At 51.4% G+C, this 17,274-nt stretch overlaps 3 protein-coding genes across 3 annotated transcripts; 1 reads left to right on the top strand and 2 right to left on the bottom strand.

Annotated features, from left to right (window-relative positions):
- Positions 1-6,473: 6,473 nt before the first annotated feature.
- Positions 6,474-9,106, bottom strand: URA7 (UTP-ammonia ligase; the record flags this gene model as incomplete). The annotated part of the gene is made up of 15 exons (XM_083198153.1): positions 6,474-6,593; positions 6,650-6,696; positions 6,755-7,133; positions 7,193-7,281; positions 7,339-7,822; positions 7,872-8,008; positions 8,060-8,087; positions 8,157-8,181; positions 8,230-8,444; positions 8,498-8,527; positions 8,576-8,651; positions 8,802-8,809; positions 8,872-8,910; positions 8,978-9,015; positions 9,070-9,106. The coding sequence occupies 15 exons, from the start codon at positions 9,104-9,106 to the stop codon at positions 6,474-6,476; spliced, it is 1,752 nt and encodes a 583-aa protein (XP_083045888.1).
- Positions 9,107-10,098: 992 nt separating this feature from the next.
- ACO1O0_008793 (CobW/HypB/UreG, nucleotide-binding domain-containing protein) lies at positions 10,099-11,199 on the top strand (the record flags this gene model as incomplete). The annotated part of the gene is made up of 1 exon (XM_083198154.1): positions 10,099-11,199. One exon carries the CDS (start codon positions 10,099-10,101, stop codon positions 11,197-11,199), a length of 1,101 nt encoding a protein of 366 aa, XP_083045889.1.
- A 231-nt stretch (positions 11,200-11,430) lies between these two features.
- ACO1O0_008794 (amino acid permease-domain-containing protein) lies at positions 11,431-15,658 on the bottom strand (the record flags this gene model as incomplete). The annotated part of the gene is made up of 5 exons (XM_083198155.1): positions 11,431-13,220; positions 13,293-14,304; positions 14,406-14,853; positions 14,904-15,441; positions 15,508-15,658. 5 exons carry the CDS (start codon positions 15,656-15,658, stop codon positions 11,431-11,433), a joined length of 3,939 nt encoding a protein of 1,312 aa, XP_083045890.1.
- Between the last annotated feature and the right edge of the window lie 1,616 nt (positions 15,659-17,274).

The raw sequence follows: 17,274 nt of genomic DNA on the forward strand, positions 1-17,274 counted from the left end.
ATACAGAGAATAAACCAGTAAAGTTGAAACCTAGTGTGGACGTTCCAGAGGACGTTTGACGGATCGGGCCGAGGCCACTGGAGAAGACACGGAACATTTTGGGAATGGGGAGAAAGCAAGAAGGCGGTCTGAGTAGCCCCTTGAGCAATGATGATGCATCAGAGGCTTTATAATTATTATGGCTTGGGTAGAAAAACGATGGGAACAACCCGAACAATAACTTTGTTTAACATTGAATGTTCTTTATATTGCCATGAAGAATGGGGCCCGGCCCCTTGTGGTGGGTACGCTTTGTCGTTAGAGTCAACAAAGGATTAAAATATGGGTAGGGTACCAGGTATTCAATTTGGAGCTCAATATACAGGTAAGTTAATGATTGACTTGATAGTACGTAGCTATATGGGTAATATGTTGTATTTTACATCTTCTTACCCACATGTAAGCAATGTTTATGTGCCCGCGAATTAAAACCACTCCACCAAACCCCAAGTTGTAATGGCCATAACCGGGGTAGGACTACCATGATAAATTAAATTCAAGACTTGGTCTGCTCGGGTGTATCTTGTGCTGCGGCTTTATTTCTTTTTACCTTCAAAGTAAGCCTAACAAGAGGGTTGTCCTCGGCGCCGTATGGGGGAGCCACCGGGTCGACACTCTTTCCCCGCATAGAATTAGAAAGATAGTCCATATGTCTTTGGAGCTCATCTGTTTCCTCCCAAGGAAAGTTAGCACCTTGGACCACCAGGGAACAAGGAGCCATGCCAGTGTGGTTTCCTTGACAGGTGCTATCATTAAATCCAGCGCCATTTTCGAGCAGAAGCTCGACAATAGCCCATCTCTTCCTGCGTACAGCCGCCCACAAGGCGGTATCTCCTACAAAGTCCTACCAATTGACGCCCGCCAGTTGTCCTCGCAGTTTGTCGCATTGCAACTCATACGGGCTCACTGCAGTTTTTAGGAACTATTCGCGAAGTATACTTTTAGAAGAACATACACATGTACATATTAGTCTCATCGATATCAATTTACCCAAAGTCGAATGTGGAGATCGAGCCTGCGATCAGTGCGAGCATTGTTCCTCTCCCCTTGGGGCTAACATCCCGAAGATGATCAGCTTCGGAGACAAATCGGAGTCTCTCGCCATTCCCCATCTTCTTGGCTGTACTTCAATCATCGTTGTGTCTAAAAGGGGAGCATGGGAAAACCATATATGGGAGGCACCTGTGTTCCACCCAGAGCAATTTGAGGATTTTAGGGAGGACGATGGGTCCGACATGGAGTCATCCAATGGCGAGTCGAACTTGGAGGCTGCAGCGGAGTGGTATATACCTGGATTTGAATTGGACCGGCCGGTCACGAACGGGTTCCCTTTTGATGAACAGCGGGCTTTCTTCTCGACACATGCGCTGGAAACTCTCCATAGGCGGTACAAACCGTTCACCCTAGAACATGAGTCTGGCCTCAATATCTTAATGGAACCTGAACGAATCTTTGAAGGTTCAAGCAAGCCACGGGTCTTCCTCTTTATCCCGTACAAGAGGGCTGGAGAAGACGAAGTCGGATCCGACTTACCGCCAATGTGGAATCATCCTGGAAGAGAAGAGCCAAGAGCCGATGAGGGCTGGGATTCCTTTAACGACCAGCTTTTTGCTGAGCTAAGGGCAATTTTTGGGGAGGATGTGGACATCCAGGCGAGGTATTACGTTCCGGATGATGATGATCCCGAGGACGCCAGTCTTCCAGGTCCCAAGTCCACTGGGCTTCGGCAGCATTCCTGAAGTCACGATATCAAATTCAGGTTCAGAATCTCTGCACTCTAAAATATCTCGAGATAAACCATGGGGGCGGTCTCAGTACGAAAGATCCATTTCGACAGCCACCTCAGTGCCAACGACGTCAAGCTCCTCATCGCAAACACGAGCCCGTGCATCCGGATGTATGAGTCAAACACAATTGGAGAGAAACTACACAATTATCAATTCTAAATACAAACAGACTGAGAAGGAGAACGTAAAGCTTCGAGAGAACAGGTTGGCGGACAGAGCCGATCTAGCTCGCTTGGGAGCTGTATTGGACGGTGTATTCGTATCGGAGGAGTTATCCCAGGGGATGTTTGAGAAACTGAGCTGGGTTTCAGATATGCTACTAAAGATGAAGGGTAGATTGGTCTCATTAACAATTTTCTGCATCCCGGGCTCAACTAGGGGTGAAAATGCACAACTCGCTACATGACGGCGCTGGAGGTGTTGCACTACTACGTACCTACAAACATGTCATCTAATCTTTCTAACTATATGCGTTGAGACGCTTGGTTCAACTGCAATTATGATTCAAGATTCTGGGGTATTTATTCTTGAACTCGGCCTCAGGGCCCGTCTTCGATGCCGGGTCTGGCTTTACTCCGTACAAGCATTCTTGGAATCGCGAGCTTCACTAGAGCTGCTCCAGCTTATACGCTGATACTTTTATCTCCATAATCGTCCGAAAGATTATTCCAACTTGGATTGGATGGCTGGGTTCGAAGCCGTCAATTTACGCCTCCTCCTACGCCGTCACCTCATCAATAATTAGAGCTTTTCTCCTGTTCCCTCTCATGGTCCCATGCCGGGCGGGTGTGAGCATTTCCATTAGGTTGAGGCGTATGAGAATTGCAAGGATATTCTCGAAGTTCACTAATACATTGCCGAGAAAGGGCTTTTCAAGTGGAACCCAGTCCTAGAAAAGGATTGCAATGGCCCCTAGCCATGACTAGCGCTATGTCGAGTACGTTCCCAAGGGTCAGAGTCCTCCGCCTCCGACCGTCACCAAAAAGCCCGGCACAATTCCTGGTGGCAGCCCTAGCGAATGTCGGCCCTGGTACTATGCCACAGTTGGTGATACGTGCGATAATGTTGTCAGCATATTTGGCCTCTTCAGTCTCGGCGATTTGATCTCGTGGAATCCCTCTGTAGGAAAGAGTTGCCCTAATATCAACATGTACACATGACACTGCGTTGGTAAAGAAGATGCTCCAGCAACTAGAACTGATGGAGCTCCAACTCTGACAAAGCTTGGCCAAGAAAGGTTAACTCAGTCTGGGATCTTGGCCAACTGCATTAGCTACTGGTTGGTAGGGGGCGAGGACACATGCGAGTCTATTGCCTCCGCAAGCAAGATCACCATGGAGAATCTTCTTACCTGGAACCAAGCCCTCGGGTCAGAATGCGACGGACTAAAGCCAAACTACTATCTCTGTGTTGCAGTTGATCCCAATGGTCCTCCAGCGAGCACCTCGCTACCTACCAGTACTCCAACGCAGATACCAACACCAACCACAACCAGCGGCGCCATCTCGACTCCTACTCCAATCCGAGAGGACATGGCCTCCAACTGTCAGAGATTCTATTTTATGCAGCCCGGTGACCTTTGCTACCAAATAGCTGAAGATGCTGGAATAACTGTCGAGTAAGTACCCCATGCCATCTCAATGCAATCTCATTATGGAACAGATAAATATTAACTATTAACTCTTATCAAGGCAATTCTACAAATGGAATCCGGCTATGGGAGAAGAGTGCCACAACCTCTGGCCTAAGTATTACTCCTGTATTAGCGTGAAAGGATCCCAGACTACGATCACAACCAGGTCGCCAACATCGACAGGTTAGGGGTATGTAGTGTGATAGTGAATATCCTATAGAACCATTAAATTTTCAAGCAATCTTCCTGATTTGGACACCCCTGAAGTAATACAACCGCGACTAGTGATGATGTTTGTGCTAGAAGTGTGCTAGCGACGGGATTTCCACTTTGAATGAAGATTAATGTACGCGTAGTTCATGAATGAAAGGAGTACATCAGTAATATAGAGCTCCCACCATCTCAGATAGTGGAAGTGAACAAGTCCAAAACCAACCAACACAGTGCAGATTGAGAATAATGACTGTAAGACAGGCCGTCGTAGCATTTAATAAGAGCTCGCCCCTCGCCCGCCCCTCACCCTCTCCGAGTTCTCTGCCATCCACACCTCCTTTAGTCACATCATCCTAGGAGCTTTCCAACCATGAAAAAAAAGCTACGGATTTGGCTCGAAGCCAAGCTTGGTAAATACAGAGGTGAAGACTCTATCCCTCAGCTGCTGGACCCCCGGCCCCATGTCTTGACGCCGTCATGCTCTACGGTTGCCCTGACACCAGGCTCTCCCTTTTTCGAAAAGCTCCCTCCTGAGATAAGACGCGAGATACTCACCTTGGCCTTTGGAGGCCGCACTGTTCACATGGACCTCTCCTATGGCCACCCTGTCGTCCCCGGGGGCCCCGAGCTGCGCCGGACTCACGCGCATAATGGGATGAATATTATCGACGATCGATTCCCGCCTACAGTAGTTTGCAACACGAGATTGCCCAAGCGCTGGCAATGGTGGGGCTCTGTGTGCCATCGCCTCCCGCCTGGTCACCGTAGGAGTTGGAGAGACATCAACGGCTCGTTGGAACACGGGCGAAATGAGCCCGGAGGGGACTTTTGTCGGTTTGGCCGGGGGCAATGCTGCCCTTCCTGGCCAGGGGAGATCCCATTCAAGTGCTGGATTGGTGCCATGGGATGGCTCCTTTCTTGCCGCCAAGCGTGAGTGTCGCAGCCGTCCATGCCGGGCTATTCTTTGATGGGCCCCTTGGCTAATACATTGTGCGATCCATCAGCTATGTGGAGGGCATTGAGGTTCTATATCGGACAAACACGATACATATTTCTGGCGAAGCTCTGCTCCTCAACCTTCCAAAGCTGCTTCTACCCCAACGCTTGCGCGACATCTCTTCTGTGGAGATCGTCTGGCCGCTGAGGCTGCGAGAAGACATGCGAGAAGGCCGGGAACCAAGTCTGGCCGTGGACGGAGAGCACCTGAGAACGATTGTGTCCATACTCTCCTCTAACCTTCCCAATCTCTCCCGCCCGCACTTGGCGCTTAAAACAGACAAAAAAGATGGCCTTGTAACGGAGAGTGTCGATTTCAAGCCCATGCTGACTATTTTCGACGAGTTCGCGAGGCACAAATCTGGCTTAGAGCTATTCATTGTGTCACTGTCTCGCAGTGCGTTCCGCAAGCTGTTCCCACCGGAACGAGGCGCCAACGGAATAGAATTCGCATTTCAGACTTCCGAGTTCTGGCGCAACTTTGATGGTGGGTTTGTCCCCGCGCCGCCCCTTCCCATATATAACCATTACCCTAAGCCGCCTCCCCGAGGTACTGGGGTTGGGAGCGAGAGTACTGGCACATATGGGTATTGGATTATACAAGGCGATACAGACGACGAACCCCCGATAATCATGGCTCATTGTTTCGGTGCATAATTCAAATGCGAGACCTCTCAACAGACGAAATAGCCTGCGTCTTCCAAGGCTAAATTTAATCTACCTATCTTTAGTATGATGGAAATAACAGGCACGAATACTTGATTCGTGCTTCGTTGTGATTAGTTAGTAGCAATAGTAGTCACATATACGGATATCTGCCCGGTTGAATACAAATTTACTCTTGTTTCTTTATTTTTTATTTTTTTCAAAAAAAAAAACACAACAAAAACCGCCGTCTTTCGAATCGGGGAGCCAAAAAGACGCAAAGAAGTGAACAATGAAGATATATATTAGGTACATTATTTATAGCTAATCGCATATTCGCATATCAAGATCTAATCTCAATCGCACTTCATGAACGCTTTTTAAAGTACCCAGTACGAATTATAGCGATGGTCGGGGAATCAAACAGTACGCATTGCAATTGAAGATAAGTAGCCACGAGATTATTCTTATAATAATGGCCTTATATATATATCGAGGCAACAAGTACATAGAATAGGTATTTGAAGCGGCGGCGGCGGTCGTAGGGGCAGGGTATAAGGTCTGGATGGGTTAGCCCCTACGAGTACGATTATACCAGCAGATATCACAATTGCTTCAATTAGCTGGAGTAGTCTCAGGCATTGCGCGTTCTTTTGCGTACTATTTTCTCACCGGTACATGAGCAAAAGGAGTGGGTCAGAATGGTAGATCCTAATGTGTGACTACTAGCATTTTTTCAATATGCGAATAGTGCTACGGAGTATGGAGCACCCTATTTATAATTATACCAAGTAATTTATGGGGTGATCAGAGCGTTATTGAAGTTTTCATGAATAGCCTGACTGTAGGACTACTATCAGTAGTGTCACTGATTGGTTATGGACTCGAATCCACTCACTCGTCCAGTGAAATCATCACAATTGCCTAAAACGGAAAGTAGGCGCCGCCCACACATAGCGTAGTGGGGCGGACGGAGATGACGCGTGCCTACCAGGGACAGATGATGTGGTCAAGGGACATTGAGAAAAAGGCAAACCCAGGCGCCAGGTGCATGTCTATTTTGAAGTCTACCAGCCATACCAAAACCCAAGGCATTTCGACATTAAATCCATCATGTGGGTCTCATTGTCTATTTTCGTTGCGCATCAAATCAAATCAAATCAGAAGATATGTCCGCCCTTGACGCCATTCACGAGATGCGACGCCCCGCCCTCTTGGTGCTCCTTCAGCACTTGATCCAGGATCCCGGCGCTCGCGGCCACAAATCCAAGGTAGGGTTTCTGCGCAGTCAATGTTAGCACCCACTTCGTCTATCAGGTGATCAACAAGAACTTACGCTAGGGTCAAGCACACGCGACTGGTACTCGGCATGGAACTGGGTTCCTATTGACACTGTTAGCCATCGGGATCTGTAGAACAAGAGTACGGTTTGCAAACGTACCAACGTAGTAAGGATGGTCCTTGAGCTCGAACACACCCATACGGTCACCCTTGGTGTCCTTGCCGACAAAGTTCAGGCCCGCATCCATCAGACGGTCAACATACTCGGGGTTGACCTCATAACGGTGGCGATGCCTCTCCTCAATGACCTCAGCTCCGTAGTACAGAGTGCGGAGCTTCGACCACTCGGTGCCTGACTGGAAGATGGTCTTGTGGAGGCCGAGGCGCATCGTGCCGCCCATGTTGTGACGGTCGATGTCGGGCATGTGGATGATGACGCGGTCCTTGGCGACAGCGTCGAACTCCTCCGAATCGGCACCCGAAAGCGAGAGAACATCCCGGGCAAACTGGATGACGGCGACTTGGAAACCGAGGCACACCTGCGATCTTTGTCAGCTGTGATTGAAACAAAATCGTGGACTTTCAGAGGTTCACATACTCCGAGGAAGGGAGTGCTATTCTCCCGCGCCCACTTGGCCGCCAGCATCATGCCCTCCACACCGCGCACTCCGAATCCACCAGGAACAACTAAGACGACTGGTTAGCGCGTTGGCCAGCACTACGGCGTGCATGGGGATCCCTTACTGATACCAGAGGCAGCCTTGAGCGTATCCCAAGCCTCCCGGTACTTCTCGGGCTCGTCCGTCTTGGTCTTAGGCTCGAGGTGCTCCGAGTCAATCCATTGCAGGTTCAGCTTCCGGCGCAGACGCATCGATGAATGCTCGAGGGACTTCTCAACAGACAGGTAGGCATCGTGGCACCGCACGTACTTGCCAACCAGAACGATATCGATGGTGGTCTCGAAGGACTGTGTCGTGACAGTCTTCCACGACTCGTAGAGCTCCTTACCGCTAGAAACAAGCTCCGGCGGGATCGAGAGCGCATCCAGGTTGAGCTTGTGGCGAAGCAGGGGAACGAGGTTCTGCTCGCTGAGAAGGAGGGGGACCTGGTAGATGGTCGGCATATCACGGACGACGACGACCTGGTCCACCTCAACTTGGCAGTGAAGGGCGATTTTGTTGATCGTCGAATCGGCCAGAGGCTTCTCACAACGGCAGGCAATCTTGGACTGATTAGCGGATCTGAAATGTTAGTTTGAGCAGAATCCTTATACATACCAGGTCAGGAATGAGACCGTGGCTGCGAACCGTCTTGACGGCATGCTGTGTCGGCTTGGTCTTCTGCTCTCCGTGGACTGTAGGGACGTATGAAACGTGGATGTTAAGGAAGTTCGAGGGCCCAGCCTCATGGCGCACTGTAAACAGGGTTAGTCAATGACATTGAGAAAATGACACTTGGGACTCACGTTGAGTCAAAGCCTCGATGAAAGGCATCTATTCCCATGTTAGCAAAAAAAAAAAAATCTTGCCAGTAGCAAAGGATGAGGGTCGGTGATAGCGTACGTTCTCGATATCACCCACGGTTCCTCTGTGAAAAGTCAGCATTGGCTCCAGCGACGTAACGAGGGACACCTACCCAAGCTCAATGATGCAAACATCAGGCTCCTCGTTCGAGCCATCGACAGGGATCCGGGCTACACGCTTGATCCACTCCTTGATAGCGTCGACGACATGCGGTACAATCTGCACCGTGACACCAAGGTATCCTCCTCGCCTCTCCTTCTGGAGGACTTCGGTGTAGATCTTGCCGGTGGTGATGTTGTTATCGCCAGTTAGGGAAACTGACAGGTACTGTTATAGTGTTAGGGGACGTTTCACATAGATTATAAATAAAAGGTACATACCCTCTCATAGTTGCCCAGGTCCAAATCCACCTATTGGGAGTCAATATTGTGGAGGTACAGGAGTAGATGGATACTCACTTCATGGCCAGAGGACAGGACGAAGCACTCGCCGTGTTCGGCGGGGGCCATCAGGCCAGCATCGACACTGACATAACTAGGGACGTCTCAGCAGCTTGAAAAGGCAAAAAAGTGCAACGGGCGCTGGGTTCAGGGATGGAACAGTAGTCGAGCGCGTGAGAGCGTTGGGTGTGCAAATGGTGGTTGGGTGACAATTGGAGTTTAGATTTTAAAGATGGTGACTTACGGATCGATCTGGTCCAACATGTTAGATGTGTGCCATTTTAAGAAAACTAGGACAAATCATGGGCACATACTTTAATGCAGCTGAGACGGACACCGAGCGTCTTGAGCAACTACAGGTGAAGGGTCAGAATCTAGCACGACAACGGATCATGGGCCAGAAGATTCATGGGATCATACAAGGCCGGTGGACGAGGCAATGATGCCCTTTCCGACGCCTGGAGGAGGCATTAGCGACTACTGAATGAAGGATCCAGGACGTGGATTCCTACCGGAAATGACACCACCAGAGACGAGGACGTAACGCATGCTGGCTGATTGCTGGGCTTTCGGATTGGAAATGAATGATCACAAATTCACGGTGGCCTGGGGCGGAAGATGAAAATGACATGGAGGGGCAATCGGTGAAGTTTTTATTTTTTTTGGGCACGACTCGGTGCACGCGCGCCACCAAGCGCACACGCGTAAATAGCAACCACGTATATCTAACTTTAATGGGACATAAAACCAATTTCTTTCACTGCATACGCTACATACATAGTATTTCAACATTAAGGTATAGAAAAAATATAAAAAACGACCATATAAATATGCCTAAATTCGGGTTGGGCTCTACCCTCTAAGCCCTAGATAGTTTCATTCGCTCTAGTTATCATAGCGATTTCCCTTCAAAAAAGCTTAGATGGGGAGAACAAACGGCTGGTGGACAATGATACCTAATTAGGCTTAAGAAGAGGTGCAGGACTGAGATCAAGGGGTGCACATGTGGGGGTTTCGTCCGTCGTACAGAGTACCCCAGGCACACACGAGACATGTTGCTCGTGCCGAGGATATTCCGGCCTCACGTACCCAAGTCATTGACTGTGGCCGGGAGGCAAATGCACTCTCAAAGATCCAAGTGAGAACTTAAACAGGTAAATTTTACTTTTATTGAGTAGCCGTGTTCCTGGGGTTAGTAGTGCCATGGGGATGGATGCCACGGCGGCACTCGCAGATTTGGGAGCCAGTATAAAGCCAGTAGCGACCGAGGCTGCTCCCGTCGTGGAACTTAATTCTCATGCAAGATGCGAGATCCGCGACAGAGGCTGAGAGTTCTTTTTGGCGTCAAAATTCAATGGGCGCTAAGCTGGAATAGGACTACACTGAGACCGACGTCATGTCCCACCATTTCCATCTCGAAGTCGCGCGGCAACTGATCATAGTGAACCTTTGATTCCACCAACACTTTATCATACCTTACTATCACTACTACCTATACCCTACCAGATAACGGTCAGGGCCACACACTCGTTCCCCTCAAGATGGCACCTATACCAATCACCATCATCACGGGCTTCCTCGGCTCCGGCAAGACGACCCTAATCCTCAACCTCATCCCACAGCTGCGCGCCCAGAACCCCGCCTACCGCCTCGCGCTGCTCAAGAACGAGTTTGGCGACCTGGCCGTCGACTCGCAGCTGGCCTCCAACTCCGCCATTGCGGGGGTCCAGGAGATGCTCAACGGCTGCATCTGCTGCAACCTCGTCGGCGACCTCCAGCCCGCCCTCGCCGAGCTCGAGACCCAGGTGAAGCCCGACCGCATCATCGTCGAGACCAGCGGCTCCGCCTTCCCCGCCACCCTTGCCCTCGAGATCAATCGCCTCGCCCGCGAGACGGGAAAGTACGTCCTCGATGGCGTCGTCAGCGTCATCGACGTCGAGAACTGGGAGGGGTACGAGGACACGAGCTACACGGCCAAGATCCAGGCGCGGTACACAGACCTGATTGTGTTCAACAAGTGGGAGACGGCGGGCGAGGACCGCTACGACGACTGTCTAGACCGAGTGGCCGACTTGGACGTGGAAGTGGCCAAGGTGAAGAGCGACAAGGGTTGGGTGTCCATGGACGTCGTCTTCGGCATCGATGGCGGGCTGGCCGGGGAGCTGACTGAGGCGGACGTGGATGGGGAACACAGCCATAATGGGGACGGCAAAGATCACAAGCACGGCCACCAGAGTGAGGTCGAAGTTCTGTCCGTCGAACTCAAAGGTGACGCCAACGCTGCCGTCTCAACGGAAAAACTCCAAAAACTTCTCGAGGCCGCGCCCAAGGACGAGATCTACCGTATAAAGGCCGTCCTCACACTCTCCTCACCGCCAAAGAACTCGGACCCCGATCTCCCCGAACCTCCATCGCACCCCAAGAGGCGCTATATCCTCAACTGGGCGTTTGGACGGTGGACTTTCACGCCTGTCACAGAGGACAGCCAGGAGCATGAGTCGAGCCACGACGTGACGCTACGCATGACTTTAATAGCTGGACGCTATGAGAGTAACAAGTGGAAGAAGAAGATTGAAGCAGGAGGTCTTGTAGAGCTAGACGGGGTGAACAAGGGCGACCTCGTTGTTTCAAGAATACTATAGAAGATCACGAACTGGACATGAGTTGACGATATATATTTGGATATAACGATAAAGCGCTAGATGATGCAGATGCAATGCATGAATAAAAAGACAAGATGCTTCAAACACAATGCTGGCTATACGATGCAAACTGTAACAACATATGTGTATCAAGTGGGAATAAACCACTGTTGGCGGCTGAAAATAGAAAAAAGTCATACAGCTCGTGTCGCCATGACGGTCATTTCCGGATCACAAACTCACGGTGACCGTCATGTTGTTGCTCAGTACCATCAGCGTCGGGGGTAGCTCGTTACATAGCACCTCGATGTCGGACAGGTATTGAATCGTGTCAGTCTCGTCGAGACTCGTGCCCTCGGCAGGAATCGGCAACGTCGTCATCAGAACGGCCGTGTCCATCGAGTTTCGTCGTATCAGCTCGTTGAGAATCAAGTGCTGCGCCCGGCTGGGCAGATCATTGAATGAGAGGGAAAATCCCTGCGTGGAGTACGTCGATCCCGCCTCTTGCTCCTCGCTCATCCGCCGGCCGCCCTTGTACGATCCGAGCAGCTCTGGGATGGAGAAGCTCACATCCCCCTGAGTGGAGTACGAACTCTGTCGAGAGTGATTTCGCGAGGCTTGGAGGGAGTGGTGTCGGCCATGCGAGGCTGAGGGCGGCGCGGAGGGTGAATGGTGGTACACAGGCTGCTCTGCGAAGGATATGGTTCTCGGTCCCTCTTCTCCCCCATGGAGCCGTGTCGCAGGCGTCGGGCGGCTCGAGAACTTCCCCTGGCCATAAGAGGATTGCCTAGATACAGATGGGCGCTCGGCCTGTAGCCCACTAGTCCCTGATTGCGCAAAGCTGATCCTCGACTCTTCCCCCTCAGCCGTAATAGTGGTCTCGGGAACGGGTCGGCTCGAGAACCTCATGGCGGAAGACTGTCGGGATACGCCTGGACGCGATGGGGTGTTGGTTCCGCTAGTCCCTGGCAAGCCGCGTGCCACCCTCTTTGGACTTGCAGACCGACTCCGGCAAGTGAAATGGGAGGACTGATCGAGGGGCTCCAAAGGCGGGATGGAAGGGAACATCTCCATTTTCTCATGTTTCGAGTGGCCGTCGTCTTCGATCTCAGAGCCGGCGCCATATTCAGACACCATAGGTATCTGCATCTGGCTAGCGCGTGGGGTTGTTTCAGATTCGGTGCTCCCCATGAGACTTTGCGATGTCGACATGGTGCCGTATGTGGGAGTGACAGTCTCTTCTTGTCTAGACCGAGATTTTGGACGACGGCTCTTCTCTTCCGCAGGTCCCTCGAGCGTTTTCCGTGCTTGATTGATGCTTCCTCGGCGCTTGACTCCCGACAATAGGGGCTGCTTCACAGGATCAGATGACTCCCTGCTTGATTCACCCAGTCCGGCATCTGTATGATCAATCATTCCTTCATTTTCATCCGAGGAGGACTCGGTAGTACTTCCAGAATCTCCTTCGCGATCGGATTCTTCTAGCACGTCGTCGTTGAGGTGGTGAGTGTGCATCCCGACGCTGACCCCAAGATTCGTGAGGAGCGAAATGCCTTGTCGCTTTGGCATCTCTCCAACATGAGCCAAGCTTGATCGGCGCCGTTCCGACCCTGCATCTTCGTGAGGGTTATATATCCCTGGCCGGCCAGATGTGAAACCCACAAGGTGGGCAAGGTGTGCCATCTCTTGGCTTGAAGAGAGATGGTCGAACTGTCCTCGAAACATTTGAAGATCCTCCCACCACTCTTCATCCCGCAGAGCATCGTTGACGATAATTTCCCAGTCCATATCATTGCTTTCTCCATTAATAATGAGTTCGTAGGTGTTCAGCTCGCCGGATGCGAGCCAGAACACCACCACTCTAGCGTCAATGCGGAGCTTCTCGAGAAGGGTCCTCACTCGAGCGCTCTCCTCCTCGACTTCGCTTTCATACTCAACAAATACCATGATTCGCAACCTGTACGCATGCTTCCATGTCTGCACACTGTGTAGGATGTGGCCGAGTTGCAATATTAGCGTGTCTAAAATGAACAATCAGCCAAACGACATTATTTCTTTCTAGCCTTACAAGAAACGGCCAGCGGCACACTTACAAGTGTCAAAATTTGTCGTCAACACATTCTTGCCATCAGAGGTCACTTCCGCTGACATCTGGATTGGCCACAGATCGATATACTTCTTGGCATTCACGCCATCCTTGCGCGGTGTCTCCAGCTTGTCGAAACCATACCCAACAGCCACGTTCATCCGATGGCGTAGGGCTAAATCTTCTAGTATAGTCATATACTCTCTAGGGCTCATCATTTCTTCTGTTCGGATGCTATCGGTGGGCAAAACACCCGCCAGAAGACGCGCAGAGGTATCGCCGCGACGGCGCCTCGGAGCCTTCCCTTCCGATTTGGGCGGTGGGCGGTTCATCTTCATGGCGGGGGATGAAGGCACATCGGGCACAGCATATCGGGTATTAGACTTCCGGAGGTCGTCCATATTGTAGAAGCCCAAGACCGCGATATTGGGCCGCATACCTCCAAGGCCTGCCGAGAGGATCAAGTTCCGGACCCCCCAAGTGATCGACGGCGACATAGTGAGCTGCACGAATGCTTTTATTCTAGAAAACTCCGAGATGTAGTTGCTCCAAGCATGCTGTTGCATTCGGGCTTCGTCAACACCCGTATTAAAGTCGTCCGTCACGATGACATGTCCAAGGATATAGAGCGATCCCTTCTTTAGTGAATTGCAGAATTGGATGAGACGCGTTTGCCGACGAGGGTTGTTGATCAGCAGAATAATATGTGGGCGCCAGAATTTGATGTGCTCTGGTTTCAAGCGCAGTAAGTACTTCCTGACTTGATGGTAGATGAGATTCTGAGACACATCACCCCAGCGTTTTGGTGGGCATAGATAGTGAATCAGCAGGAAGAGAAAGACGAGGACACATATTGCCAAAGAAGCGTAGGTTTCGTCTATAAAGAACATGGCAGCGGCCGATGAAAGACTACCGAGGCAAGCTGTTTGCCAGTTGAAGAACTTGAATCCCGGGCGGAAGTTGGGGGCTGAGCCAACCTTGAGGAAGAAGCAGGCCAAGTTCATCACGAAAAATGTCATCTATTGAGAATCAGACTACGTTCTGTGGTGTAAACCCCCAAAAGAGTCACCCTCCGGGTCGAACTCAGGGGTAACGGATTTCATTTGGACAACTTGCTTACCTGGAAACCCATAGATATAAATGTTGCGATCTGATTCAGGTCAGCCAGGAGGGCGATCTGGGCAATTGCATAAGTCAACAGAAGAGCCGCAATAGGATCGTCCCGGCTTCCAAGACCCTTGTCGAAAAAGGCAAACCCCGGTAGCAGCTTGTCTCTTGCCAGGGCCCGGAACAGCCCAGCAGAGGTCTTGATCCCTATCAATGCAGAGAAGGCGGTGACAGCACACTCCCCAGCGAATATGATGGGTTGTGACAAGTTGGTCAAGGGGATGACGTTTGGGTTGGCGAGGAACGACGCACGTGTAGTACTGGCGGCCATCGAAAGAACCACGACGAAATACACAATGAACGTAGTTAAAGTTGCCCAGAGGGTCCCCTTGGGAATGGCCTTGCTCGGCTTTCTGAGGTCTCCGGACATTGAAGCACCGGCAAGAATGCCAGCAGTCGCACTACACAGCGTCAGGCGCCATGACTAGGGAGACTTCGAAAGGAAACTTACGGAAACAGGATTCCAAATAACTCGCGGAACGTCTCCAAGCCACTGTAGGAGTGGCCATTCGTGTGCGGCAAGAAGTTATCAGCCAGGGTCTCCAAGCTCACACCAGTAAAATGAATGCCAAGTTCCTCATCGTAGAAAGGTTGCTTAAACAAAGCCGAAGCAGGGATGCTAGCCACGGCGAGGGACAGGATAGCGAGTAGTCCATTGGAGGCCCGGGAGAACTTGGTAGAGCTTAGAAGACACAGGCATGTGCTGAGCACGAGGGCCGCTGTCTGGAGGCCATAGCCAGTCCAGTATCCTTCAGGAAACCGGGGGCCAACGTTGAGTCTAATACAGTCGATCAAACCAACAACGTTCATAGCTGAGTTCAGAACTGAGGCGAGGTAGAACAAGATGCCGATAGAGCCTCCGAATTCAGGGCCGAGGGAACGAGAGATGAGATAGTAGGCACCACCTCCCTTAACCTCGCCATTGGAGGCAATGGCGGACAATGAAAAAAGCGTGAGAAAATCGATGGAGTACGCCACGACAAGAAGGCCTGGAGGGGTCAATGTGTCAGCTGCCGGTGTATAAAAAGATACATTTCGCCGCTTGGAAACCATACCGATGATACCTACAAACCCAACGCGTCCAAGGATAACACCAAACCGCAGGAACATGAGGATGCTGAGAATATTAAGGCAGACAGGGATGTACACCCCCGACACGGTACCGAGCTTGCCGCCATGCTTTCTAGAGTCCGTGGACGGCTGCATCTTGAATCGTGCTCACAAGATTCGAGCGCAAGTATGAGGGCCACGGAGTGCCTCACCTCACTGAAAGAACGAGGTCAGGGACATGCAGACACGCCTTGCTGCCCCGCCAATATGGGGCCAAGGACCTGAGTTTGGTGAGTGTGGTGCGAAGGGCAACAAGCCGGCGACGATGGTTTCGGGGTGTCAGTTCATCGCCGAAAGAACAGCGGTCAGCCAGAGATGGCAATGAGAATGCATGGATAATAGGAAAAATGCCATGGCTCTCAAGGGAGAGCAGAAGATGCAGCGATCGTGGGAGAGGCATCTGCATAAGGGTCCCACAGCGCTAGAGGTGCCTATTCTACTTGGGTAGGGGCAGCTGGGGCGCCTACCTAGGCTGCCACACCATCTCCAATCCCCATACCTTATCAATATCCAGTCGACTCACGCCATTTCCAGCCTCTAAACAGAGCAGCCATAGGGACCTATCCAAGGCCTACGACTCTTCCCCTCGTGCCCCCTCCCACAGAACGACGATCCCCACGGTATGCCAGGATTTTGCTCCCATTAACGCCAGCCTATTCGTCGTGTCTCCTTGCTGTGGGCGGGGATTTGCGTTCTGTGCTACGGGAGTTGACGGGGTCCAGCACATGCACAGTGACGACGGAACCCAAGCAGGCCAAGAAATAGATGACACCAGACAGTCCACGGTTGGTGATGAATGGTGGATAACGTCCTATCGGGCACCTACATGTACCAGTAGACTATGCGGTTCCAAGCCCTCAGCGGCGAGCCATCGAACCTACCACGATATATCTAGGAGCATGCGACTCCGTACTCGTAGATCCGACTGGCACCTTTAAGTCTTCGCCTCTCACCATCCTGCGGGGGGAGAGATCCACAGCGGCAACTCCAGCCTCGCGGTTTCTCCGCACCAAAACCGCACCGCCTCGACTCGGCGCCTCGCAATACGGTGAGCCTCGTATTTCCACCAGGACCCATTGTAAGCTGAATGGACGGCTGATCTGAGACCTGCGAGCCCAAGTTGGAGTCAAATGTCTGAGGCGTCACTCAAAATTTGCGACTGGTGTTCAATGTGTTGTTGCCTCCTTCTCACAAGCCCGATGAGTCAGGAAAGTTTGTGTTCTTTTTGCGTGGTGTCCGTATCCGTACCCCACGTTGTAGGTGCGAGTATCCGTACTCGTACGAAACACGCACACCGTGGTTAAACATGAGTGACTCGTTGCAAGGGTACCAGGATGTCAGCCATCGCTTCCATGTCGCCGAATTCGCTCGTGACCACGTCCAGCCATCCCAGTTGCGGATCTTGGTGTTGAAAGCATGGGGGTGATGATTTCCCAGCTCCAAACTTCACATAATAGGTACATCTCTATCCGTAGAACGATACTTTACCCCGTAGACAACGAAGCAGCCAATTTCGGGCGATAACTTGTCGCAACCATACAGCTACATCCGACAACACCCTCAGCCAAGCCTCCACCACCCGTGCTGCCGTGTCTACAAGCCTCGAATAATCAAATTGAGGTGTTGGGTGAGACTGTGAGACTGAGAGGCCCCGGCCCGTCCACTTCAGGCAGCTCCCGCCTGGGCCTGGGTGGGGACGATGCCGCCCACCA

This window comes from Amphichorda felina (assembly GCF_050947745.1).
Source record: "Amphichorda felina strain 45539 chromosome Unknown scaffold_9, whole genome shotgun sequence".
In the NCBI taxonomy this organism is placed as follows: domain Eukaryota; kingdom Fungi; phylum Ascomycota; class Sordariomycetes; order Hypocreales; family Bionectriaceae; genus Amphichorda; species Amphichorda felina.